Here is a 26,864-nt window from a genome sequence, read left to right as displayed (position 1 = left end):
ATTTGTTTGAATGTGAACGTGTGTGTGTGTGTGTGTGTGTGTTCTTCGTCTGACTGTGGGATTTCAGCCTTTTGGCCAAAGCTAATTTAGCATCCCAGTGTCGTGACCCCCACCCCCACTAGAACAAGCAGACCCAAACACACATGCTAGCAGATGTGACTGGTGGAAAGGCATGAGGGCTGGCATGCATAGTGACACGGAGCCACATGCCAATACAAACTCCCAGTGCCAGACAATCACATATGAAATACTCCAGGGCTCAATGTCTACACATACACAGACAAATGCGCATGCACACACTTCTGGACTGTGTATATGTGTGAGAGAAATAGATTTGGCATTGGCATACATTCAGATCAGCCAGAAATCCCATGTTTCATGCATTTCACAACCCAACCCTTTCTTTTCTCTTGGGGGTTCCATTGCTGTTCATTGGACCCTATGCACCCCAGCAAAGTTGCACATCATTGGGTAGAATGTGGGGCAGGACAGAGCAGGGATTGTGATATATACAGCCCTGGGGGAAGATGAGAGAAAGAGAGCGGGAGTGAGAGGGGGTTTGAGTGAAATAGATGGAATGAGAGGGAGAATTGGAGAGGTTGGGAAGGGATAGCGGACGTTAGAGAAAGATATTGTGCATGTGTGAGAAAGAGGGAGGAAGCTCTCTTGTCAGTTGTCACAGGGTCTCCATTGTACCAGTTCGGGAATGGCTCTGACTGGTGGACTTTTCCCACATTATCTATCCCTCACTGCTGTGCCAATAACTCACTGCACACCTAAGTTGCTTTAGATATATTCTATATTTTTAGGGCTTTCTTATTGCCGAATCATATATCAGTTTTAAATCTGTCTGGAAGACTAATATTATGAGATGTGTAGTTGACGTAGGCTGAAAGTGTCTGGGTGAATCAGAAAGACAGTAGGTGAGTCAGTCCTTGTCGTATATATCTGTTTGAGACAGGCGAGGAGTGTCTGTGTGATCAGCCTGTTGTATTCTCATTATGTGCTCCAGTGGTCGGTGCCTCCAGGAACAATAGCTAGGAGTCTAAATTGAAGAGCTACACTCTTAGAATTTCATGCACACACTCCAGTTGTCAGACTGACACACTGCGCTCTGTCTTTAAACCCAAGGCCATAAGCTCCGTAATCTTAAAGAAGCCTTTTCCTGATCATGTGACCTCAGAAACCTGCAATCTGACCCCCCCTCTCCACTCCCCCCAGTCTGCCAATATGACTTATGACCTGTAACCAGAGGTGGGACCAAGTCATTGTTTTACAAGTCACAAGTAAGTTTCAAGTCTTAGCACTCAAGTCCCAAGACAGGCAAGTCCGAGTCAAGTCTCAAGTCAAGACCGTCAAGTATCAAGTCAAGTCTCAAGTCCTAAACTTTGAGTTTTGAGTCCTTAACATGTCATAATGTGCTCTTCACCAAATGTAATACCATTTCATATTTTTAACAAGAGTAATAGTTAGTATATTACATTCACGCAAATCATGAATGCTTTAAAAAATATCTATATATTTATTACTTTCCAAATAAACGTTATATTTCCATTGAAATACATGGGTAGCCATGAGAAAGAACCCCCCCCCCCAATAGTGATCGACTATCGAGGATCGCTATGGGGCACAATCGGCGATGTAGGCTTGTACACAATCGCCCAACCACAATCGCCCAACCTTGTTTTAGGAACAGCAGTAACATCAGGCAGGATTTAGGCCACCAACTGCCTAGCCAGTTGTAACTCAATCTTGGGTGCAATGATCACGTTCCTGCACTGACTGACTGTGTGGAGGCTCATTGATTTAACGTTACGCTAGCCTACATGGTACACTAGTAAAGTAATAAAATATATAGCTGTCGGCTATATTAGCCACGACTTACTGTTCTTTGTGCAGTTTCAAATGTCGAACAAATTTGGAAATTGTTGCGCCGCGTCTGTAATTTTCTTCCCGCATTTTTTGCAAGTTGCAATCCGTTTTTTTTTGTTGATACAGCATCGTCTTTATATCTGAAAATAATAATTTTGGGTATCATCTTTCCAAGGGCTCCATCTGAATTCACCCACCGATGTTCCTCTGCACTGCCATGCACAACTTTTTCTCAGCTGGCCCAATTTGATTGACTGCTGTCCGATTCAAACTGTAATCCGTTAAATGAAGAGTTGAGGGGAGGGTATCAAGTCAGGTTGAGTCATAAGGCTCAAGTCCAGCCACGAGTCATTGGTGTTAAAGTCAAAGTCGAGTTGCAAGTCATCGTATTTGTGACTCGAGTCTGACTCGAGTCCACACCTCTGCCTGTAACCATTCCTTCTTCAGATCTGCAGCCCAATGAGGGGAGACAGATGGAGACCATTGAATCACAATGGATATAACTTTTTTTTTTAAGGAGTTGATGATACATTTTTTGTTACAGCAAATCACGTCTGACATTTTAAAGTAGAAAGCACTAACTTTAAAAGCCTTTTTAAACCTCAAATACACTACAAGTTTGCATTTCCTGTTGTGCAGGAAAATTCTCAGCAACAAAGAATGATCAAATTAAGATCCCACATCTGTATGTGACATGCTGAAAGACAACAATACAAGTGGAGAAGCAAGTGAGCGGATGTCATTATGTACCCTTAAAACCCAAAATATATTTCAAATATTATGTTTTACCTAGTCAAAGAGGCATGTAGACTTCCAAATTGTTATACATTAAGGTTAAATGGTGACCTGTTGGTTCCATTCATGGTATTTTATATGGGCCCAGTCCTAGATCAGCTTCTGTTTCAGACAGTGCCATAGAGAGGCCATTCTTCAGTGCAGACTCATAAAGTGGTCATGCATCATATGTCTGCAGGCCCAGGAATAAGGAGTGCCCAGTTAATGTGCCTGAACCGCTCGGTCATGTGACAAAACAGACCATACACTGTACAACATACATGCACGCACACAAACACTACTACACATGAAAAGTTCTTCCCATGAGGCTAAGGCCTGTTTTAACTCTTAAAAGTGTGCCCACACACACACTTTAACACCCAACAGAGACATAATCACACACACATGGACACACCATCTCACCTTCTGTCGACAGATCACACACACACACACACACACACACACACACACACACACACACACACACACACACACACACACACACACTGTCATTGTGGTCACCAGTGTGTGACTGCACCTGTGTAAACAGTGTTGCTTTAGGGGGCTGTTTTCACAGTCAGCCTGGTAACGGACAATAGGTTCACCTCACAGCAGCTGACTAGACTGGTAGGGGAATGGACCAATCACATGGGGAGGGAGGAGAGAAAGTGAGGGAGAGGGAGCAGGAGAGAAGGAGGATTAGAGATTGAGGAAGAGGAGAGCGAAAGGTTTGGCTGGCTACTCAGCCACATAGCTCCAGCCAAACGCCATGCCCCCACTAACGTTTCTTCTCCACGGTCATAGAGCAGTGGAAGACTTCAATTTGAGTTGTCGGGATAGCGAGTGGTTACGAAGGAGGACAAAAGAGAGGGAGGAAAGAAACCATTTAGGAGAAATAAGGATAGGTGGAGGGGTGCTTAGTAGTCTGTAGGTACATGACTTTGTAGAGGGGAGTTGGGTGTTGCAATAGCTAGCATTCTATTACAGGGGTTTTCTTTGGAGTCTTAGCATTGCCTTTGTGAAACCCCCACTAGAGGTGACTGAGTGGGGGTCAGGGGTGGAACCCAAACTAACTAAAGCCAGAGTCACAGGAAGTGAACTCATCATAGAGCTTCTTAAAACAAACAACACCCTGTGTGAACCTGATGACCCAGTCAATAGCCCCAGTTCCCCCCTCACACTCCCCCTGAGTGGCTGCTACTGGGTTGAGTGTGCTACAGTAATTACCCAACAGACTGAAATACTGGAGCTTCATCACATTGTCCTGGCTTTCATAAGCACTGATCTAAATAGAAGGATTATTAGTGAAAACCTATCTAGTCGTACCTATCAGGGGAAAATACACACAAGGAGACTATAAATTAGGTCTGGAGTCAAATATTGATATTATTTTGTCCAAAATGTATATTGCGATATGTAACTACATAGATTTTTTCCCCCCCCGATCACTAATATAAATTAATATTAGCACATAGCCTGTGATGGCTCTCTCTGACCATGCTGAAATGACTGTCTGGGCATAGATAGTTATCACAGCTGGAGCTGAAAGGACCTGGCCTACCATCTGAGCTCGGTCTCCTCTCTCCTCCGTCCTCATCACAGATGGACAAAAAGGCACTCTTCAATCCGGGATCATCATTTTGAATTGAAGAGGTGCACTAAACTGGAATATACTTCAGTGAAAACAGTAGTAACCCTAAATACCCAGATACCTCTGTTTAGTAGGCTAACAAAGCCCAAGAGCATTCCATTTTATGTTTTGTCCTGCGGTCACCGACAACAACGAGACAGCCTATAGGGAGGAGGTCAGAGACCTGGCCGTGTGGTGCCAGGACAACAACCTCTCCCTCAACGTGATCAAGAAAAAGGAGATGATTGTGGACTACAGGAAAAAGAGGACCGAGCACGCCCCCATTCTCATCGACAGTGCTGCAGTGGAGCAGGTTGAGAGCTTCAAGTTCTTTGGTGTCCACATCACCAACAAACTAACATGGTCCAAGCACACCAAGACAGTCGTGAAGAGGGCACGACAAAACCTATTCCCCCTCAGGAGACTGAAAAGATTTGGCATGGGTCCTCAGATCCTCAAAAGGTTCTACAGCTGCACCATCGAGAGCATCCTGACTGATTGCATCACTGCCTGGTATGGCAACTGCTCGGCTTCCGGCCGCAAGGCGCTACAGAGGGTAGTGCGAACGGCCTAGTACATCACTGGGGCCAAGCTTCCTGCCATCCAGGACCTCTATACCAGGCGGTGTCAGAGGAAGGCCCTAAAATTGTCAAAGACTCCAGCCACCCTAGTCATAGATGTCCTCTCTGCTACTGTACGGCAAGCGGTACCAGAGTGCCAAGTCTAGGTCCAAGAGGCTTCTAAACAGCTTCTACCCCCAAGCCATAAGACTCCTGAACATCTAATTAGATGGCTACCCAGACTATTTGCATTGCCCCGATCCCCCTCTTTTACACCGCTGCTACTCTCTGTTGTTATCATCTATGCTTAGTCACTTTAATAACTCTACCTACATGTAGATATTACCTCAACTAACTGGTGCCCCCGCACATTGACTCTGTACCGGTACACCCCCTGTATATAAGCTCAGCAAAAAAATAAACGTCCTTTCACTGTCAACTGCGTTTATTTTCAGCAAATGTAACATAAATATTAAATATTTGTATGAGCATAACAAGATTCAAGAACTGAGACATAAACTGAACAAGTTCCACAGACATGTGACTAACAGAAATGGAATAATGTGTCCCTGAACAAAGGATGGGTCAAAATCAAAGTAACAGTCAGTATCCGGTGTGGCCACCAGCTGCATTAAGTACTGCAGTGCATCTCCTCCTCATGGACTGCACCAGATTTGCCAGTTCTTGCTGTGAGATGTTACCCCACTCTTCCACCAAGGCATGTGCAAGATCCCGGACATTTCTGGGGGGAATAGCCCTAGCCCTCACCCTCCGATCCAACAGGTCCTAGACGTACTCAATGGGATTGAGATCCGGGTTCTTCGCTAGCCATGGCAGAACACTGACATTCCTGTCTTGCAGCAAATCACGCACAGAATGAGCAGTATGGCTGGTGGCATTATCATGCTGGAGGTTCATGTCAGGATGAGCTTGCAGGAAGGGTACCACATGAGGGAGGAGGATGTCTTCCCTGTAACGCACAGCGTTGAGATTGCCTGCAATGACGACAAGCTCAGGCCGATGATGCTGTGACACACCGCCCCAGACCATGACAGACCCTCCACCTCCAAATTGATCCCACTCCAGAATATAGGCCTCAGTGTAACGCTCATTCCTTCGACGATAAATGCGAATCCGACCATCACCCCTGGTGAGCCAAAACCGCAACTTGTCAGTGAAGAGCACTTTTTCCCAGTCCTGTCTGGTCCAGCGATGGTGGATTTGTGCCCATTGGCGACGTTGTTGCCGGTGATGTCTGGTGAGGACCTGCCTTACAACAGGCCTACAAGCCCTCTGTCCAGCCTCTCTCAGCCTATTGCGGACAGTCTGAGCACTGATGGAGGGATTGTGCGTTCCTGGTGTAACTCGGGCAGTTGTTGTTGCCATCCTGTACCTGTCCGCAGGTGTAATGTTCAGATGTACCGATCCTCTGCAGGTGTTGTTACACGTGGTCTGCCCTTGCGAGGACGATCAGCTGTCCGTCCTGTCTCCCTGTAGCGTTGTCTTAGGCGTCTCACAGTACGCACATTGCAATTTATTGCCCTGGCCACATCTGCAGTCCTCATGCCTCCTTGCAGCATGCCTATGGTACATTCACGCAGATTAGCAGGGACCCTGGGCATCTTTCTTTTGGTGTTTTTCAGAGTTAGTAGAAAGGCCTCTTTAGTGTCCTAAGTTTTCATAACTGTGACCTTAATTGCCTACCGTCTGGTAGTTGTTAGTGTCTTAACGACCGTTCCACATGTGCATGTTCATTAATTGTTTATGGTTCATTGAACAGGCATGGGAAACAGTGTTTAAACCCTTTACAATGAAGATCGGTGAAGCTATCTGGATTTTTACTAATTATCTTTGAAAGACATGGTCCTGAAAAAGGGACGTTTCTTTTTTTGCTGAGTTTAGTCTCGCTATTGTTATTTTTCTGCTGCTCTTTAATTACTTGTTACTTTTATTTCTTATTTTTATCCATATTTTTTTTAACTGCATTGTCGGTTAGGGGCTTGTAAGTAAGCATTTCACTTTAAGGTCTACACCGGTTGTATTCGGCGCATGTGACTAATAAAATTTGATTTGATTTAGTTGATAGTTAGCAACAACAAAAAAAGGATTAAATATGTTTATTGATTACGAAAAACAGATTTCCCCTGATGAAGATGTCTCTGTTATTTTATGTTGTAGTGGTGGAAATAGTTGTAACCATAAAACACTGGTATGTGGACTCCTACTGTGCAATAAATCTCTCTCTACTGTTAATGTGTGCCGTACCTTTTGTAAGGAATTGTTCTGTAAGCCAGTTTGTGTGTGTGTATAATATGTGTGTGTACAGATGTAGGATCTTAATTTGAGCCAGTTTGGTACAGCAGGATAATAATCCTTCAACAACAGGAAATGTTAATTATTATGTAGATTATAATGAATGGACATTTTTGTAGGGGTTATGTTTTTCGTAACGGGAAAATCAAGTCTGAAATTACTAAATGGAAATTGCGAACTTCAGAAGCCTTTTAAACCTCAAATACATTTCAAGTTTAAAATGTTGTGCATTGCAGGAAAGTTCTCCTGCAACAGGGTGATCAAATTATGATCCTACATGTGGGTGTGTAGCTGTACTCATTATTAATGAATGTGCCCTTGGGACAGTCAGGCGCTAACTAGGGGGCAGACATTCATTTTCCCACAGAACTGTGTGGGTGTGTGGGCTGCCTAACATCATCAAGGTCATAGTGTACTAAGCCTCATGATGGATGCCATCTGTCTCTGATACAGATGTAGGATCTTTATTTGATCACACTTTTGTTGCTGCGAATTTTACTGCACAGCAGGAAATGCAAACTTGTAGGCTATTCAAGGTTTAAAAAGGCTTGATTTGCCCTAATAACAAATATATCAACACCTGCAAAATATTTCCATTAATTATAATCCACATTACAATTCACATTTCCTATTAATGCAGGGTTATTTTCCTGGTGTAGCAAACTGGCTCAAATTAAGATCCTACATCTATAGTCTCCTCACCCACAGGAACATGCAAAGGATGGACACGTTTACGCTATTATAATGACCACCTTTCCCTGCGACAACACAATAATACTATAGCCATACCTCCCCTTTGCTACCACACAAACGGACACCCATATGCATGCACGTACTGAATGCACACGCACACACTAAGATGAGAACTATGGATCCACACACTCAATGTCTTTTTCCGATACATTTAGTAACCCTTAGGATAGAGTTCTACACACATCCAGTAGTTCTCTTCCCCAGTGTCTCCAGTTTCTCCATCTCTCTTTGTGTTCTTTGTCTGCTCTCTCTTTCTTTGTTCCTCCATCAATACACGCTGAAATCCAGTTACCTGCTAGGCTCTCTCGCTGTGTCAGGTATTCTCTTCTCCTCTTTTGTTTCTTTGCCACATCACGCTCTATCTCTCTACCTCTCTCCGGGGTTCTCTCTCTTCCCCCTGTATCCATTTCTCCATCTGTCTGTCTTTTCTTCCCCCCCCTCCCCCTTCATCCCAGGCCCATTTTATTTCTTGCTTAGGTCTCTCTTTTTCTCCCTCACTCGTTTCAGCCTCCTGCTTTCGTGGGTGTTCCCCCTCAGGCCTCTCCCTCTTTCCTAGGTATCTCGGTTTCATTCTCTCTCTCCCTCTTATTCACTCTCTCTGTTTAGTAATCCTCCATCTCCTCTTAGGACATATATTTGTCTAGACAGTGTATACCTTCATAAGTTCACTCCTTTTTGTTGGGTTTAGGCAGACTCTCCATGCTGCTCCTTGCTACTGATGATCCAGTCAAGCTGCGACACTTCATAGTGTAGCTATTCCATCACTCTTTTTACTGTCACTCATACGTGCTATGGGGATTGGTGACTGCTTGTTCCCAAAGATCGTTCTGAGGATATTTAATGAACCATTAGATATCATGTTTTGTCACTATGCTGCTGATGTCATCTGAAATGAGAGAGACAACAGACAAGCTCATTGTTTATGGCCCATTAACCAGGGCTCTGTCTCTCTCAGCCTCACTCTCTCTGCTACAGGGGACAGTAGCAAGCACACTCTCTCCCATAATAAGACCCCCCCCCCTTTCCTCCTCTTCTAGAGGGACTGACCCTCTTCACGCATGACACAGGGTTAACTTGAAGGAGATCCTGGGCTGCCGCAGACCGATTGTGTAGCAAGCAAAGGCAAAATGGCTTTGTTCTCCCAGTGTATGTCCATGTGCTGACTACCACTAACTCTGTTATGGCAGTCCGCTTTCCTGTGATGTCGCAATACACACAGGACAGCCCTTCCTGCCTGACACACCTTGATTTAGTTGGCTCAACTCGAATAAAGGCAGACTGCACAATGGTTTTTGATTGTTTACATATGTAATTTTAGGAACATAATCTCATTGGGGACCACTGGCATATGTCCCTGTAAATTTCAACCTATATCAATAGCGTCACGTTTACATTTGTTTTTGGATTCAACTTAAGTTTCTGTATGCAGGTCATTCTAGTGTGATATTCTGTGAATCTGCTGTATGTGTTTCTGTTCCTTTGTGCACTAATGACTTTCTATCTTATTAGTTAGTGATGTCATTCTGAGGTTAGTTGACCACTTATTCACCCTCCGATTAGATTGCGCTAATTTCGCTTCAGTGAGCTGACATCACACAGTTTAACGCTTCTCACTTTCAGGTTGTATGCTCTCAATACAGTGTCTTGCAAAAGTATTCATCCCTCTTGGCGTTTTTCCTATTTTGTTGTATTACAAACTGTAATTTAAATTGATTTTTATTTGGATTTCATGTAATGGACATACACAAAATAGTCCAAATTGGTGAAGTGAAATGAAAATTTTCAAAAAATTCTAAAAAATACAAAAACTGAGAAGTAGTGTGTGCATTTGTATTCACCCCTTTGCTATGAAGCCCATAAATAAGATCTGGTGCAACCAATTACCTTCAGAAGTCACACAATTAGTTAGATTGCACACAGGTGGACTTTATTTAAGTGTTACATGATCTGTCACATGATCTCAGTGTATATATACACCTGTTCTGAAAGGTCTAGAGTCTGCAACACCACTAAGCAAGGGGCACCATGAAGACCAGGAGCTCTCCAAACAGGTCAGGGACAAAGTTGAGAAGTACAGATCAGGGTTGGGTTATAAAAAAAATCAGAAACTTTGAACATCCCACAGAGCACCGTTAAATCCATTATTAAAAAATGGAAAGAATATGGCACCAAAACAAACCTGCCAAGAGAGGGCCGCCCACCAAAACTCACAAACCAGGCAAGGAGGGCATTAATCAGAGAGGCAACAAAGAGACCAAAGATAAGGAAGGAACTGCAAAGCTCCACAGCGGAGATTGGAGTATCTGTCCATAGGACCACTTTAAGCCGCACACTCCACAGGGCTTTATGGAAGAGTGGCCAGAAAAACCCATTGCTTAAAGAAAAAAATGAGCAAACACGTTTGGTGTTTGCCAAAAGGCATGTGGGAGACGCCCCAAACATATGGAAGATGGTACTCTGGTCAGATGAGACTAAAATTGAGTTTTTTGGCCATCAGGGAAAATGCTATGTCTGGCACAAACTGAACACCTCTCATCACCCCGAGTACCCCATCCCCACAGTGAAGCATGGTGGTGGCAGAATCATGTTGTGGGGATGTTTTTTGTCGGCAGGGACTGGGAAACTGGTCAGAATTGAAGGAATGATGGATGGTGCTAAATACAGGGAAATTCTTGAGAGAAACCTGTTTCAGTCTTCCTAGAGATTTGAGACTGGGACAGAGGTTCACCTTCCAGCAGGATTATGACCCTAAGCATGTTGCTAAAGCAACACTCGAGTGGTTTATGGGGAAACATTTAAATGTCTTGGAATAGCCTAGTCAAAGCCCAGACCTCAATCCAATTGAGAATCTGTGGTATGACGCAAAGATTGCTGTACACCAGCGGAACCCATCCAACTTGAAGGAGCTGGAGCAGTTTTGCCTTGAAGAATGGGAAGAAATTCCAGTGGCTAGATGTGCCAAGCTTATAGAGACATACCCCAAGAGACTTGCAGCTGTAATTGCTGCAAAAGGTGGCTCTACAAAGTGAATGCACGCTAAAGTTTTCAATTATTTTGTCTTATTTCTTGTTTGTTACACAAGAAAAAATATTTTGCATCTTCAAAGTGGTAGCCATGTTGTGTAAATCAAATGATACAAAATCCATTTTAATTGCAGGTTGTAAGGCAACAAAATAGGAAAAATGCCAAGGGGGGTGAATACTTTCGCAAGCCACTGTATACCCAGGGTTGAAAGTGTGTCGGCAAAAAGAATACATGAAACATAAACAGAGGAGAGGACACACCCAAAGCTATTCAGTCAACCGGAACAAGGATCAGCCAAGCTTGTTAGTGTCTGGCTGTAATAACTTATGACTACACTGTGTGGATAATGAGTTACTTAAGGGAGAGCAATAATGGGCCTTCACATCAAAACAAAGCATTATCATTTATTTCAGCATTGAATCAGTGTTATGAGCTACATTATGTGCAATATGTGATGAATACATTTTTAGTCTTAGTGCATTTATAAAAATTATATTATTGAACACTTATTTGTTATAAGTTAATAAACATTTATGTGTACAGCATCCATGCTATAGTTACCAGTCATATAGTTACTAGAAGGCCTATGGTTCAAATTCCTAGTTGATCAGAACTGGGCACAGACATCATTTCAATGTCTAGTTTTGATTTACATTTTGTTGAGTTGTCAACTAATGCAAATTCAATGTGAAATCAACAAAAAATTTAACCGTGTCATTGGATTTAGATTAAACGTTGGCTGGAAGAAAGACGGAATTCCCTTACGTTGATTACTTTTTGCAAATCCAATCAGTTTTCCACGTTGATTAAACTTCATCACATTGAATTTTAGTGTTAAAATGACGTGGAAACAATGTTGATTCAACAAGTATTTGCCCAGTGGGTTGTCACTGTTCTTTACTTAACCTACATTCACTACATATCCAGCTATATGACAGAAAAAATGCCTAAAATGTCTGCTTTGTCAGTCAGACTGGATAAAATTGTTTGCTACGCAAAGCCACGGTGTTGATCTGAGTCAAAGAAGTCTAAAAGGCCGTCTGAGAACCCTGGAGCTAAGATTATGAACAGCAACTTTGTCCTTCCCCTCCAACTGTAGTATTGCTACGCTCCCAACTCACCAACCTCAGTCTCCATGCTCTCCTCTGGCTCCACTGCCTTATCCATGAAACAGGAAGTCAGTATAAGGAACTTCCGTTGTGTTTTGTCAGCACTCAAGTACCTGCATAGACAATTTGGCAGAAAACAGATTACTGAGAAAAAAACTGCTTTTTACAAAAATGTCTGGACTGTGTATACAAACCCATTTCCAAACTACGTTTTTCGGCACAATGTGAGTTTTTTGTTTCTCCCTTTCCTGTTTAGTTTTGTTGTGTCTGAGTCTCTGAGGCTGTTTGGTTGCAGGAAGGGGAGTGAATGACATGTATTCATAGAAGCCTTTAATAGAGGGACCAAAAATGAGCACATTTTCTATGGCTCAAAGGGAAGAATATATATGGCTCTCTGTCCATCTCACCTGAAACTCCTCTGACCTCATCTGTCATGGCAGCCCAGTAAAGTGAATGCTAGGCTTTGTAGAAGTGTCATGATAAATAGGAAGTGCTATTGTTGCGGCAGGAAAACTGGTTGACGCTTGGAAACTGACTCATCAGAAATGGACGTGTGGCATAAAAACATCTTGACAATTGCTTTAACCTCTCTAGGGAAGGTGGGACGAAATCGTCCCACCTACGTAACAGCCAGTGGAATCCCGTGGCGCGTTATTCAAATACCTTAGAAATGCTATTACTTCAATTTCTCAAACATATGACTATTTTACACCATTTTAAAGACAAGACTCTCGTTAATCTAACCACACTGTCCGATTTCAAAAAGGCTTTACAACGAAAGCAAAACATTAGATTATGTCAGCAGAGTACCCAGCCAGAAATAATCAGACACCCATTTTTCAAGCTAGCATATAATGTCACATAAACCCAAACCACAGCTAAATGCAGCACTAACCTTTGATGATCTTCATCAGATGACAACCCTAGGACATTATGTTATACAATAAATGCATGTTTTGTTCAATCAAGTTCATATTTATATCAAAAAACAGCTTTTTACATTAGCATGTGACGTTCAGAACTAGCATACCCCCCGCAAACTTCCGGTGAATTTACTAAATTACTCACGATAAACGTTCACAAAAAACATAACAATTATTTTAAGAATTATAGATACAGAACTCCTTTATGCACTCGCTATGTCCGATTTTAAAATAGCTTTTCGGTGAAAGCACATTTTGTAATATTCTGAGTCGATAGCCCGGCATCACAGGGCTAGCTATTTAGACACCCACCAGGTTTAGCCCTCACCAAAGTCAGATTTACTATAAGAAAAATGTTATTACCTTTGCTGTTCTTCATCAGAATGCACTCCCAGGACTTCTACTTCAATAACAAATGTTGGTTTGGTTCAAAATAATCCATAGTTATATCCAAATAGCGGCGTTTTGTTCGTGCGTTCAAGACACTATCCGAAAGGGTAAAGAAGGGTGACGCGCCCGACGCGTTTCGTGACAAAAAAATTCTAAATATTCCATTACCGTACTTCGAAGCATGTCAACCGCTGTTTAAAATCAATTTTTATGCCATTTTTCTCGTAAAAAAACGATAATATTCCGACCGGGAAACCATGTTTTAGTACAAAGAGAGAGAAAATAAAAACATGGGGTCGCCTCGTGCACGCGCCTCAGTCTCATTGTCCTCTGATAGACCACTTACCAAAGGCGCTAATCTTTTTCAGCCAGGGGCTGCAAAGACGTCATTCAGCTTTTTCCCGGGTTCTGAGAGCCTATGGGAGCCGTAGGAAGTGTCACGTTACAGCAAAGATCCTAAGTTTTCAATAAAAAGAGTCAAGAAACCCAAGGAATGGTCAGAGAGGGCACTTCCTGTACAGAATCTTCTCAGGTTTTTGCCTGCCATATGAGTTCTGTTATACTCACAGACACCATTCAAACAGTTTTAGAAACTTTAGGGTGTTTTCTATCCAAAGCCAATAATTATCTGCATATTCTAGTTTCTGGGCAGTAGTAATAACCAGATTAAATCGGGTACATTTTTTATCCGGCCGTGCAAATACTGCCCCCTACCCTCAACAGGTTAAATAGTAATGTCCATTCTATTTATTATATACTGAACAAAAATATAAACTTAACATGTAAAGTTTTGGTTCCCATGTTTCATGAGCTGAATTGAAAGATCCCAGAAATATTCCATACGCACAAAAAGCATTTCTGCCTAATAAAGCCCTTTTGTGGGGGAAAACTCATTCTGATTGGCTGGGCCTGGCTCCCCAGCCTATGCCCTCCCAGGCCCACCCATGACTGCACCCCGGCCAGTCATGTGAAATCCATAAATTAGGGCCTAATCAATTATTTCAATTGACCTATTTCCTTCTATGAACTGTAACCCAGTAAAATCTTTGAAATTGTTGCATGTTGCGTTTATATTTTTGCTCAGTATATGTCTTTGCATACATACAGAACTCAATGTTAACTACCTAGCACTGTGTATCTGTATCTATTTGGCTAGATTCTTGGTCATGCCAACCTCTTGGTTAACCATTAGCATCAATAAAGTCAGACCCCAGCAGCATACCCAAGCTTCATTGCTTACAGTAAACCAATTAGGTCACTTCCTTCCATCTAAAAAAAAGTAATACATGCCACCTTATTTAGACACCAGTGCCAGTCTAATAATAATTTACGAAACAAAGGATTAGCCATGCTACACACTGGCTGGCTGAATTTGGCCAAAGGTGCTCTTCAACCACTAAGAGACAAAGGCTACGATTGACTCCCCCATCCAAAATAACAAGGAAACTTGCCCTCATCATCCATTTTTCAGATCACTCCCCTATAGCAGGTTTATTGACCTGCTGGTTGTTTGTGTTGTTCACCACAGCAGCATGTTAACAGCTCTTTAATCTCTGTGTCTTATCTGTCTGGGGTCAGAATTCAGACTGGGATACTGTTATATGGCATAGTGGTGGTTAACATTGAGGCTTGTGACCTGAGGGGATACTGGTTCGTAATCCCCAGGTGAGAATTGAATACTGCTTTTATGGCCTTGTGCAGGAAACTAATTCTCTGTAGACACACATGTCTAAAGTATCTCATTTTAGATTGAAACATGGTTGTAAAAATACAGGTATTGTGATGTAATCTTGGTTCAACATCCTGTTTGGTAACGATATACTTTTTTTCAGTGTACAAAGTTCAAAGTGATATTTCCCCTAGTGTGTTTTTCCGTAATACAATCAAACATTCCGTAGTACATGTTTGATTGAATCCCAAGCCCTTCGTCTGATCATCACTGAGAGGTTGGTCCTATAAAGTTTGTACAGCCAGATAGGGTGTTATCTCAGTGGGTTTGTTGGTCTTGTGGTTGGGGGGGATGACGTCTGATGGTGGGGTCATGGATCCTAGAGGCCTCCTTAGGCTGATTAACTCAACACACTGTGATGTGGTCTCCTCTCAGACTGGCCAGGAGCGCGGGAGAGGCAGTTTAATAAACAAGTCGACTACAGATTTTTAGCGTTAGCTCTCCTCTGGCATCCATATAGTCTGAGGGTCAGCCAAGGACAACTATCTGATACAGGGGAATCCTATGAGAGAGGAGGTGGGGGTAGAGGAGCAGGTGTTCGCTGCTCTGGCACCCCAATGGTGGAACAAGCTCCCTCACGACGCCAGGACAGCGGAGTCAATCACCACCTTCCGGAGACACCTGAAACCCCACTTCTTTAAGGAATACCTGGGATAGGATAAAGTAATCCTTCTAACCCCCCCTTAAAAGATTTAGATGCACTATTGTAAAGTGGTTGTTCCACTGGATATTATAAGGTGAATGCACCAATTTGTAAGTCGCTCTGGATAAGAGCGTCTGCTAAATGACTTAAATGTAAATGTAAATGCAGGGGAGAGGGACGATACATTGAGTGTACAAAACATTACGAACAGCTGCTCTTTCCATGACATAGACTGCCCAGGTGAAAGCTATGATCCATTATTGATGTCAAATCCACTTGAATCCATGTAGATGAAGGGGAGGAGACCGGTTAAAGAAGGATTTTTAAGCCTTGAAACAATTGAGACATGGATTGTGTATGTGTGCCATTCAGAGGGTGAATGAGCGAGACAAAATATTTAAGTGCCTTTTGAACGGGTATGGTAATAGGTGCCAGGTGCACCGCTTTGAGTGTGTCAAGAACTGCAACGCTGCTGGGTTTTTCATGCTTAACATTTTCCCGTGCGTATCAAGAATGGTCCACCACCCAAAGGACATCCAGCCAACTTGACACAAATGTGGGAAGCATTGGAGTCAACATGGGCCAGCATCCCTGTCGAACGCTTTCGACACCTTGAGTTCATGTCCCGACTTGAGGCAGTTGTGAGGGCAAAAGAGGGTTCAACTCAATATTAGGAAGGTGTTCCTAATGTATTGTACACTCAGTGTATATCCATTTTCAGAAATGTTGGTAAATTATCTTTTATTGTTTTAAAGAAATTCTGAAAGAGATTGGAGTGTTTTTTCACTATCTATTCACGGTATGGTGGTGTTCAATGATAGACATGTATTTGAATGCATTTTTTTTCTCAATACAGTTATATGAGATCTGTATGTAAAACATTTACATTTGACATTTTATTCATTTAGCAGGTGCTCTTAAGTGCATTCATTTATATATATGTTTTTAGTTAACCTTTATTTAACTAGGCAAGTTACTTAGCTTGGCACATACCACAGTCAAATATACAAGATATGAACATTCCATTCCAGCTAAACACATTTTCATGCACATCTAAAATCTATGAATAAAAAATCTGAGAACAGTAATATTTTACACACACATGACGGTAGCCAGAAGCAATAATTTCTGATGAAAACATTTGTGGATATAGCGTTTTGGAAATAAACTCTTAATTTCTTCATAGTACATCATTTCCCAGTCTTACTTCCTAGCCTTTTGCTTGGGATATGGCTATTGTCATGCCAATAAAGACATTTGAATTGAGTAGAGGGAGCGAGAGACAAAATAGAGAGAGAGTAAGAAGGCCTTGTCCTCTGCTCATCCACCAAACAGTGTAAATTCCTCAGTGGAGTAACGTTCGATATCTGGAAGGCTTGGGCAGAGGTTAAGTCTGTGGCCGAATCCGCCCCTTAATAGTATCTACTAATCCCTGGTCTATAACAGCAGCTTCTCTCTTCCTCCCCACTGCCCCACCCTCTTTTCATTAAAATGTCATTACACCCATTTGGTAACAATTTACCAGCAGCGCCGCTCTTCATAAACTGCATTGTGGCATTCTTTCCCTCAATTAAATGCTCTTAGCAATCTCACTCACTCTTCTCTCGCTCTCTCTTCCTATCGCTCGCTATCTATCTTTCTCGCCTTTCACACCATCCCCTATCCGCCCTGAGTCCAATGATTCTAATCCAGTCTGTTAATCCACTATAGAGGAGCGTGGTAAGGAGGGTAGGATAGAGAGACAAGAAGAGAGGAATCGAGAGAGAACGAAAGAGGGAGAGGGAGAGGGAGAGAGATGGAGCGAGTGTGTGAGAGCGATGGATAGGGGGAGGGGGAAATTCTGAGAAATTCAGTCCGTGTGCCAGATATCTAGCTTAAGAGTCAGTTCTATAGAAAAAGGTCTTAATAAGGTGGTCTTGACTGATGGAGCTGACTGTGCATTAATAATAGCGAGGGATACAGGTTGGTAACAGTCTATTAACCTAGTGGATTAGACCATGCTGCTGCAGTGCTCATCCTACCGCCGTTAAAGCCAGCCCGCCTCAGACATACTGTACAGTAGGAGTTGCTAGACGATGGACCCTACATGGATGCAGTTAAACTCTATGGATTAATTCTACCGAGAAGCTTAGAAAGATTTACCAAGCATTGGCTTGGTGCCCAGTGCCAAATTGTGCACCTGTTTCCTTCCTCTTCAAAACGGAGTGAATGTAAATGCGGGTTAGTGTGTTTAGACATGAGGGTCTGTAAGTGGACCCAGTGTCCTGGACCTAAGCTGTCTCCCTGCCCATCTCACCTCATTCCACCGTCGTTACAGCGTCACAACTGTAGCTAGTCATCACACCAGCATGTTGCATGTGTCAGTGTGTCCTATATGTCCTTACCCTTGAGTCTCTTTCTGCCATTTTCACCTCAGATCAAAATCTTGGCGGGTCGCCTTTTTAATTAGCTAATGTAAGTGGATGGGTTTGAACTCCCCTCCCTTCTTCTTTCACTCCATCCATCCCTCCATTCCTCTCTGGTTTCTTTCCTTTGAGTGTGTTTTACATACCCCTGAGATGGTGCCATGTCCTGAATGAACTCCTCACAATGGGGGCCCCAGGCCTTTTGTTTAGGTTCTCAAAGGAACCCCTGACAAATCCTTCTTTTAGTTATTTCTCTTCCTCTTTGCGATAACATTATAGTTGTGTGGCACGCTCCGGTGAGGGGGTTAAACCCCTCTGCTGCCCATCATGATAAACCAACGGGACTCGCTTCCCTTATGTGTACGTCAAGGGTCTGAAGTCTACACTCTTAGAGAAAACTGCTTTGTTGATCATGTCCTCTCAATATTTTTGAAAATGGTATCAAAGGGCATCATTTCAGATAATAGACATGTTGTGTATTTGAAAACAGCTTTTGTTCTGTTTGTTTTGGTAGCATTAGCAGTTGTGGTGATGCACAAGGATTATTTGACATGGAATACCTTTTTGAGTAATTTCCAAAAGAAATTTGATGGCAGAGTTATCCTCTTGAACATAAATAATTGCCTAAAGTGCTTACTGAGAACCTACTGGAAGCACCTGTAAGTCATATACTCTCGCTACAGTGGATACACAACCTCATCGTAACACCACGTGTTGTTGAGTTGATAATTAGCTGAGAGCATTTAGGAAAACAGAGAGCGACGAAGCCACTGAAGATCGACTACTACGTCTGTGTTCACAACATCAGGAGATTAGTTTGGTTTTGGTACCTGACCATTCTGCTTACTTAGCAGCACGGCCAGAGTCACAGCCTGCAACATAGACTGGTGCGCTGGTCTGGACACGGACAGACAGGCTGCCATTAAAATGTGTGCTATAATATAAGCCACCATGCTAGGAACAGCTGGATGTTACAGAGGCAAAGTAACACCAGGACATTCACATTTTAGTCACACCTACACAATTGCAAATGCACGCACATGCACCTACACTAATTAGCATAGTGCGCGCACACACACATTCTTAGATGCACAAGGACACATGCACTCGCAATTGCTAACATGCACACGGAATACACTCTCACGCTGAATGCACTTGAGTTATGCTGAGGCAGCATGGAGAGCCCTGTAGTGTAACAATGAGATTAAAGACAGTCCTCAGGCTGTCAGTCTCTCCGAGTGAGAGGGAGCGGGAGACTATTCCTGAAAACACCACATTTACAATTCCTCATGCACCAGCTGTCCTCATCCAGTGAAACGTACTCTATGAAACAAAGTGCATGCTGCATATACAGTATGAGGAGACCTGAGCACCAGACAAGCATCTCACAGCTGTGGAATATCCAGAACGGTTGACAGTGTGAGATGAGCGAGAGTGCCTTTTTTTTTATTTTTTAAACAGTTCTGATTTGTGTCTTTGGTTACAGAACAAAGAGAAGGAGCGGATGAAGGAGAGGGAGAAGGAGGCGCGGGAGCGGGAGGCGCGCTACAGCAACGGCCACCTCTTCACTTCCCTCACCGTGTCTGCCACCACCCTCTGTTCCGCCTGCAACAAGAGCATCACCGCTAAAGAGGCCCTCAGCTGCCCCAGTGAGTACCACACACACACACTATTGTAGGCAGTAAATACACTCACAAGGCCCAGACGAAAGCCTAATGTCATTAGCGACAACATTATCGGGGTATTGGTGTATTGATGCATCACCAGATCAGTGGACCAACAGACATCTTGCCCCAGGGTTGTCATATTGGAGGGAGAGAGAGAGGGGGGGGGGGGGAATTGCTTTGGGAAGAGAAGGGGTGATCAAAAGATCAGCAGGAGAGAGAGATTGGAGCTAGAAAAAGAAGATTCAAACAATAAGGGTAGAGAGAGAGAGAGATGGGGTAGGACGTGTGGGTCAATAAAGGTAGAAGAAACATATGAGCCAAAGAGATGGATCAAAAGAGGGAAGGAAACACACAGAGTGAATAGCAGGGGAGTGAAAAGGAGAGGGGATTCCTCCTGCACCCTCTCAATGTTTTTCTTTGCTCCCTCCCTCCTTCCCTTCTTTCTCTCCTTCCTTCCCTCCTTTTGAGGATCAGTCAGCTGTTGACTTCTAGGAGAACCCTCTCCCTTCTCCTGCCCGGCCCAGACAATAGTGTTAGTGTGTGGGGAGCACAGATCAGATGGCCTGCCCCTCTATCCACTGGCCTGGAGGAACAGCTGGGGGAGAGAGAGAGAGGGAGAGAGAGTGGAGTGGGAGAAGGCAGACTCCAGGGCAAACGGGGGAAACAAATAGAGGAAGATCCAGAGAGAAGGGTAGACAGATAAAGAGAGCAGAAAGAGGGGGAAAGACAGGGGTAGAAGGAAGAGGTGGAGGTGCAGGAGAACATATTGAGTGAAAAGACTCCTCAGGGGCCATCAGTTCTCAGGTCAAGAGAGACAGAGGGGGGGAGGGAGAGATATTAGTTAACAAACAAGTGAGCCAGAAAGACAGAGTAGGAGACGAAGACATATGGATGATGCATGATGACGCTATCAGACAGAGAGGAGTTTGCCTGAGATAGAAAGAGGAAGTCCATACTGAGAATTGTGTTTTGTTTTGCTTACCCCATTTTGAAACGAGCGTTATACCATGCAACACCACTACACTGTCCCCACAGCAACAGCAAAGACAATTCATTTGACTGTCATAGTCGATTGACAATTGTATTTATCATTAAATCAATCCAAATGTACATTCCTAAAGGGAAAGAGGGATGCTTTTTGTCTTATCAAACCCAATTACCTATTTTGATTGAATATTGATGTATGGATGAAGTTTATTGTCCTTCAAGTTGAGGAAATAGCTGCTCCATCTTCGACCTCTTGACCCCTACGGCTATGAAGACGAGGTTCAAAGAGAGAGAGACAGACAGACAGACAGACAGACAGACAGACAGAGAAGGGGAGCACAGAGGGAGGGAGGGGGTACAGAGGGGCATGGGGGTGGGAGAGGGAAGGCTCTTGGCATGGGGTGTGATTACACATGTCTGCTGCCAATGAGGGGTGTGTGTGTGCCCGTGTGTGTGCCCGTGTGTATGCCAGTGTGTATGCCAGTGTGTGTGTGTGTGTTTGTGAGTGTGCGCCTGTATGAGTGAGTGAGTGAGTGAGTGAGTGATTATGAGTATTGTGTGTGTGTGAGAGTTCCGGTACTTGAGAATGAGCAAGACGGTAGGCACAGAGATTGTAGTTGGGGGTAAGAGGTACACCAGCTGTAGTTTAGATAGAAACTGGTCATAGGCTATTGATTTGGGTTGGGGGCATAATTATATTAACAGGGTCAGGTCTGGGTGTGTATCTGTGCGTATTGGGCTGAAGGGGGCATGAATACATTATCATTGTAAACTACACCGGAGGTGAGAGAGGGGGCGTGATACAGATGGAGATGGGGAGAACGGGAAAAGAAAGAGAGTGGATGCCTGCTCTAAGTAGGAGAGAGGACTGAGGTGTGAGCCGGCTGTGAGGCTATTTCAGGTTGGGAATTCCCTTTAGTGTTGGATTCTCTATTCATACATTCAAATTCTGAGCCAGTTAATTAAGATATTTTTAGTCTAGAGTCTACTTGATTTAGATTAGATTTAGATTAGATAAGAATCTAACTTGGTTTAGGCAACATGCCTTGGGTCAGTCATAGTCAGTTTGTCTGAACTCAACTAATATTTTTCACAGTTTTTAACTTTTTATTAATTCCTGTGTTAGCGTGTCACTGTCATCTCAGTTTGCCAATATGTTGTAATCAGATGCAACACAACCGTTCGACTTGGAAGACTCAATATAGAGATGGAGAATGACAAAGTAGCTATAGTGTAACTACAGTACAGAATGCAGGTTTCGGAGCTTATACAGTAGGTCTATGATGAAGCCCACTGTCTGTTGAGAGAGGGGCTTTTCTCTTTGTTTGGTGGATCTGAAACAGCCCCCCTCTCTCCCCCTCTTGCCCCAATACACAGCTGCTACCACCCTCCCCGACTGTAATCTGGAAATAGTGCATCTGGTAGTTGGAGTGTGGGAGATTAACAAGCAATCTGCCACACTGACGTGTGCCCCCACACATACACACACACATGCATGCACACATAAACAAACACAGGTCAGCACGAACGAATGCACACACACAGACACACTCCCAATCCCTCTTCCTCTCTGCGTCCACAGACATCAGTGGTCCCTAACAGTAATGAGTGATGGATGAGCTGAGGGTAACTCCCTCCTGTTTAACACAGTGGTCGGATATGGAGCCATATTGCCTCAGAGACCCAGAGATGTTTGAATACGGGGTCATGACATTGTCCTACATCGGGATTGCTATCTGAGGTCCCCTGTGAATTGGGACAGGGGAGACATATGTTTAGGCTAGGTGCGGGGGAGCGTGTGTGTGTGGAGTAGGTAGCACCGCCTGTTTTGGGAGAGTCCATTGATTTCATGTCTGAGTGGATGATCCCGGTTTGGAGTCACCAGGGAGGATTTCTCGTCAACACTTTTACAATGTTGTCAATGTATTCAATCAATTAAGTACGTGTTCTTGTAGTACATCCATGTTTGGCTTGAATTTGAATGAAGTCCACAGGTATTTTTTATTAATTATTATTTATTTCAAATTCATTTCAGGGATCAGAGAAAGACAATTTGTTTTTGTTTTCATCAACATTTGAACTCGTTTATTTCCTGCTTCACATCTTATTGTTCTCTGCATGAACAGATAACTGACAAATAGGAGCCCTGCTGGGTGTCCAGCAGGGTGTAACTTAATGTGTGTAGCCTCTGCGTAGCGCTGTGTCTGTACGTGTGAGATTACCTCCTCAGACACAGATTAAGACTCAGATTAAGACGACCAGGCCATTGTTGTTTGGCTCATTTTGACGTAATCTAAGGGTCCTAGATTACACTCACACACAGATTACAATTGGGGGGGTATACACTGTGTACAAAACATTAAGAATATTGAATTGTCCTCGCCCTTTTGCCCTCCAGAACAGCCTCAATTCGTCAGGTCGTGGACTCTACAAGGTATCGAAAGCGTTCCACAGGGATGCTGGCCCATGTTGACTACAATGCTCCCCACAGTTGTGTCAAGTTGGCTGGATGTCCTTTGGGTGGTGAACCATTCTTGATACACACAGGAAACTGTTGAGTGTGTAAATCCCAACAGCTTTGCAGTTCTTGACACAAACCGGTGCGATTTAAATCTTTTGTCTTGCCCGTTCACCCTCTGAATGGCACACATACCCAATCTATGTCTCAAGGCTTCAAAATCCTTCTTTAAAATGTCTCCTACCCTTCATCTACACTGATTGAAGTGGATTTAACAAGTGACATCAATAAGGGATCATAGCTTTCACCTGGACTCACTTGGTCAGTCTGTGTCATGGAAAGAGCAGGTGTTCATAATGTTTTGTACCCTCAGTGTACAGTCTTATCATAGAAATAAATATGATAATTAGCTAAAGACAAGTGAGCTGTAAATAATATAGTGTCATATGGAAGGGGGGATTCTAAGCAGTATTTGAAACCCCAAAGCATTTTTAGGTTGTAGATCCACTCTATATGGACACATCTATAATAGTATGCCATGACTCTTGTCGAGTCTCCAGTCTAGTTTCCGAGCATTGCAGCGATGTTGAGCTTTAGGGGAAGGGTCTAACAGTACTTTCCAAATGTCTGTACGAGCCTTGGAGAAGGCAGCCATCGTTTCAGCACCAACAGTGTTGGTCCAACACTGGCATGTTGGTTTAGTGAGCAAGGGGTCTAGTCTGTTTGTTTTAGATTCAGGGACAATATCTACTGGATGTGTTTGTCCTTCTGTAAGGAGTGGTGTGTGAGGGGCTGTGAGTACGTTTAAATCGTTTGTAGCGTGTGTGTGTGTGTGTGTGTGTGTGTGTGTGTGTGTGTGTGTGTGTTGTGAGAGTTTGAGCGATGAATGGGTCACAGTGTGCCTCATTCTGAGGTTTAAGTAGAAAGCGTGTTAGCTGAGTCCATGCTCTGTAAAATGTTGGCTTTTATGGAGAACACACCCTGAAAAGGGTGTATTTTTAGCCCTGTGTTCCCTCTCATGTGTGTGGAAACTATTGGTTGAAAATAGGAACGGCACCAAAGAAATGCAGCCCACCAAAGCAACCATACTTCTGACAAGTGTTTTGGCTGTATTTAGCCTGCTTTGGTAGCAAATGTGGAATCTTGGCGGAGACATTGGAAAGACTACAGTAAAGGACTATGTAGAGTTTTATAAGGGAGATTCTGTGTGTGTGTGTGTGTGTGTGTGTGTGTGTGTGTGTGTGTGTGTGTGTGTGTGTGTGTGTGTGTGTGTGTGTGTGTGTGTGTGTGTGTGTGTGTGTCTAGCCTTGGGCTGCTCTTAGAACAAAGACAACCCTGTGTAGTGGGCAAGAACTCTCATAAACACTTAGGCCGTTTCATATGGACGCAACAACACTCCCAGGACTTAGAACACACACATGCACTTACACACCGATAACCTGCCTCAGACATCCCTTCAACCTCCCACCGCCATTCCAGGAGAACTTCCTGTCAAGAAAACAAGGAAGTGGAGCCCCTCTAACAATGAAGAGTAAGGGAAGCTGAGGGAAGAGAGGAGGGGAGAAGGGGTGTTTTGAAGCATAGGAGAGATTTTAATAACAGTGATAACATTTTCCTTGGTGTCTGAAAGCATAGGTTTCAAGTGTTAATTGTCACATGCACAAGTACAGTGAAATGCTTCACTTGCAAGCCCTACCCAACAATGCAGTATTCAATATCAAAGTAGTTTAATAACTAATACAAAATATATGAGAGAAAAAACGAAGAAATTAGAGTCATTGCCAATATCAAATGTATAATGTGTCATTGATAACCCTATCTGGAACAGGAAGAGATGGCACCTTTCACAACTTCACTTGATAGTGGTATTCACCAGTCACTCTGGAAGCAATGCATCATGACCGTAATGACAAGTGCCTCAAAAATAGTCTCATGATTTCATGAAGTTAGTTGCCGTTCTTATCAACAGTGCAAATGCAGATATTGTGGAGTGTCAGGGAAATTGATCTTTGTGCTTCTGTGTTGCAGCCTGCAACGTCACCATCCACAACCGCTGTCGAGACACACTGGCCAACTGTGCCAAGATGAAACAAAAGGTAAGAGAGGGGAGAGAGTGGAAAGGAAAGGTTTTTTATGTATGAAAAGCAAAAGTTGGGCCTTTATTCTTTGAAAAGTTGACTGTTGGATGAGACATTGGTCTAAACGTGTTTTCTCTGTGTGTTTTGCAGCAACAGAAGCTAGCCCTGGTGAGGAATAGCTCCGCGCTGCCGAACGTAGCTCTGAGGACCAAAAGTTAGTATCTCTTTTCCTCAACAACTTCTATCCTATTTCCTCTCCTTCTTTCGCAATTAATGCCTCCTTTCTGCATGTGAATATAGGGGTGCTGCCACCTGTTGGCTGGTCTCTGCCACTGCAGTATGGATGTAGTACTGACTGCATCATATGGATTTAAATCCTTTTGGACAGGAAAAGTTCAATTGAACCCCTTGTCTCTCTCTCTACCTCCCCCCTCAATCTCTCTGTCTCTCTCTCTCTTTCTCCAGCCCCTATGATGAAGGAGCGGCCCAGCTCAGCCATCTATCCGTCCGACAGTCTCCGTCAGTCCCTGCTGGGCGCCCGCCGTGTCCGCTCTGGCCTCTCCCTCTCCAAGAGTGTCTCCACACAAAACCTCGCAGGGTGAGCAGGCTGCTGCGTGGAGTCATCAGTTGGTTTACCTATGCGAGTAGGGAACTGATATGAAGTTGTTTGAAACGTTGTGTAACTGTTGTGTTCAAAAATGTGTTTCCAGGAATCTGAATGACGACTCACCGTTGGGGCTGCGGAGGATCCTGTCTCAGTCCACAGACTCCCTGAACTTCAGAAACAGGGCCATGTCCATGGAGTCCCTCAACGACGAGGGGGAGGTGTACTATGCTGCCATGTTGGAGGAGCTGGAGAGGGAGGGGAAGGACTTTGAGGCTGACTCATGGAGCCGGGCCGTAGACCCCTCCTACCTGCAGACGCACCGCAAAGACGTCATCAAGAGACAGGACGTCATCTATGGTGAGAACACCTCTCTTCCCCACTCTTTCTCTCTCTCCCTCTCTTCTTCTCTCTCTCTCTCTCTCTCTCTCTCTCTCTCTCTCTCTCGCTATATTCCTTTCTATTCCTATCTCTTTCTTTCTCTCTCTCTATCCCTTTCTTCTCTCTGTGTGTTTGTGTGTTATGTAAAGGTAGTGTATATCCCTAATGCTGTTCGCCCCTCCGTGCCCCTCTCAGAGCTGATCCAGACAGAGTTCCACCACGTGAGGACCCTGCGGATCATGGAGGGGGTGTTCCGGCAGGGCATGCTGGACGAGGTGCTGCTGGAGCCGGGCGTGGCGCACGCCGTCTTCCCCTGTCTGGAGCAGCTGATGGCGCTACACACACGTTTCCTTTCCCAGCTTATGACACGACGCACACACAGCCTGGCCCCCGGAAGCAGTACTAACTTTACTATCAACCAGCTGGGGGATATACTGACTGAACAGGTAGGAAATGCACTGGGCACACACACTCAGACGTTAGGACAAACACCCACACACATCCACAATCACACACACAGAACCCGAGACGCAGGTACCAACTTTGCCGTCCATTAACATTAGA

General features: G+C 43.8%; 1 protein-coding gene across 5 annotated transcripts in view; it reads left to right on the top strand.

Moving 5' to 3' along the window:
- LOC106605464 (rho guanine nucleotide exchange factor 2) overlaps window positions 1-26,864 on the top strand; it is a 64,893-nt gene that overhangs the window by 30,132 nt on the left and 7,897 nt on the right. For all 5 annotated transcript variants that reach the window (XM_045718484.1, XM_014201154.2, XM_045718486.1 and 2 more), the window contains 6 exons: window positions 19,612-19,774; window positions 25,266-25,333; window positions 25,466-25,529; window positions 25,781-25,913; window positions 26,026-26,279; window positions 26,496-26,746. In XM_045718484.1, the coding sequence (XP_045574440.1) occupies window positions 19,612-19,774; window positions 25,266-25,333; window positions 25,466-25,529; window positions 25,781-25,913; window positions 26,026-26,279; window positions 26,496-26,746 (933 nt within the window). The remainder of the gene's footprint in view (window positions 1-19,611; window positions 19,775-25,265; window positions 25,334-25,465; window positions 25,530-25,780; window positions 25,914-26,025; window positions 26,280-26,495; window positions 26,747-26,864) is intronic.

This window comes from Salmo salar, chromosome ssa05 (assembly GCF_905237065.1).
Source record: "Salmo salar chromosome ssa05, Ssal_v3.1, whole genome shotgun sequence".
NCBI classification, from domain to species: Eukaryota; Metazoa; Chordata; class Actinopteri; order Salmoniformes; family Salmonidae; genus Salmo; species Salmo salar.
Note: the sequence above shows the minus strand (reverse complement) of the source record. Positions and strands in the feature narration are given on the sequence as shown.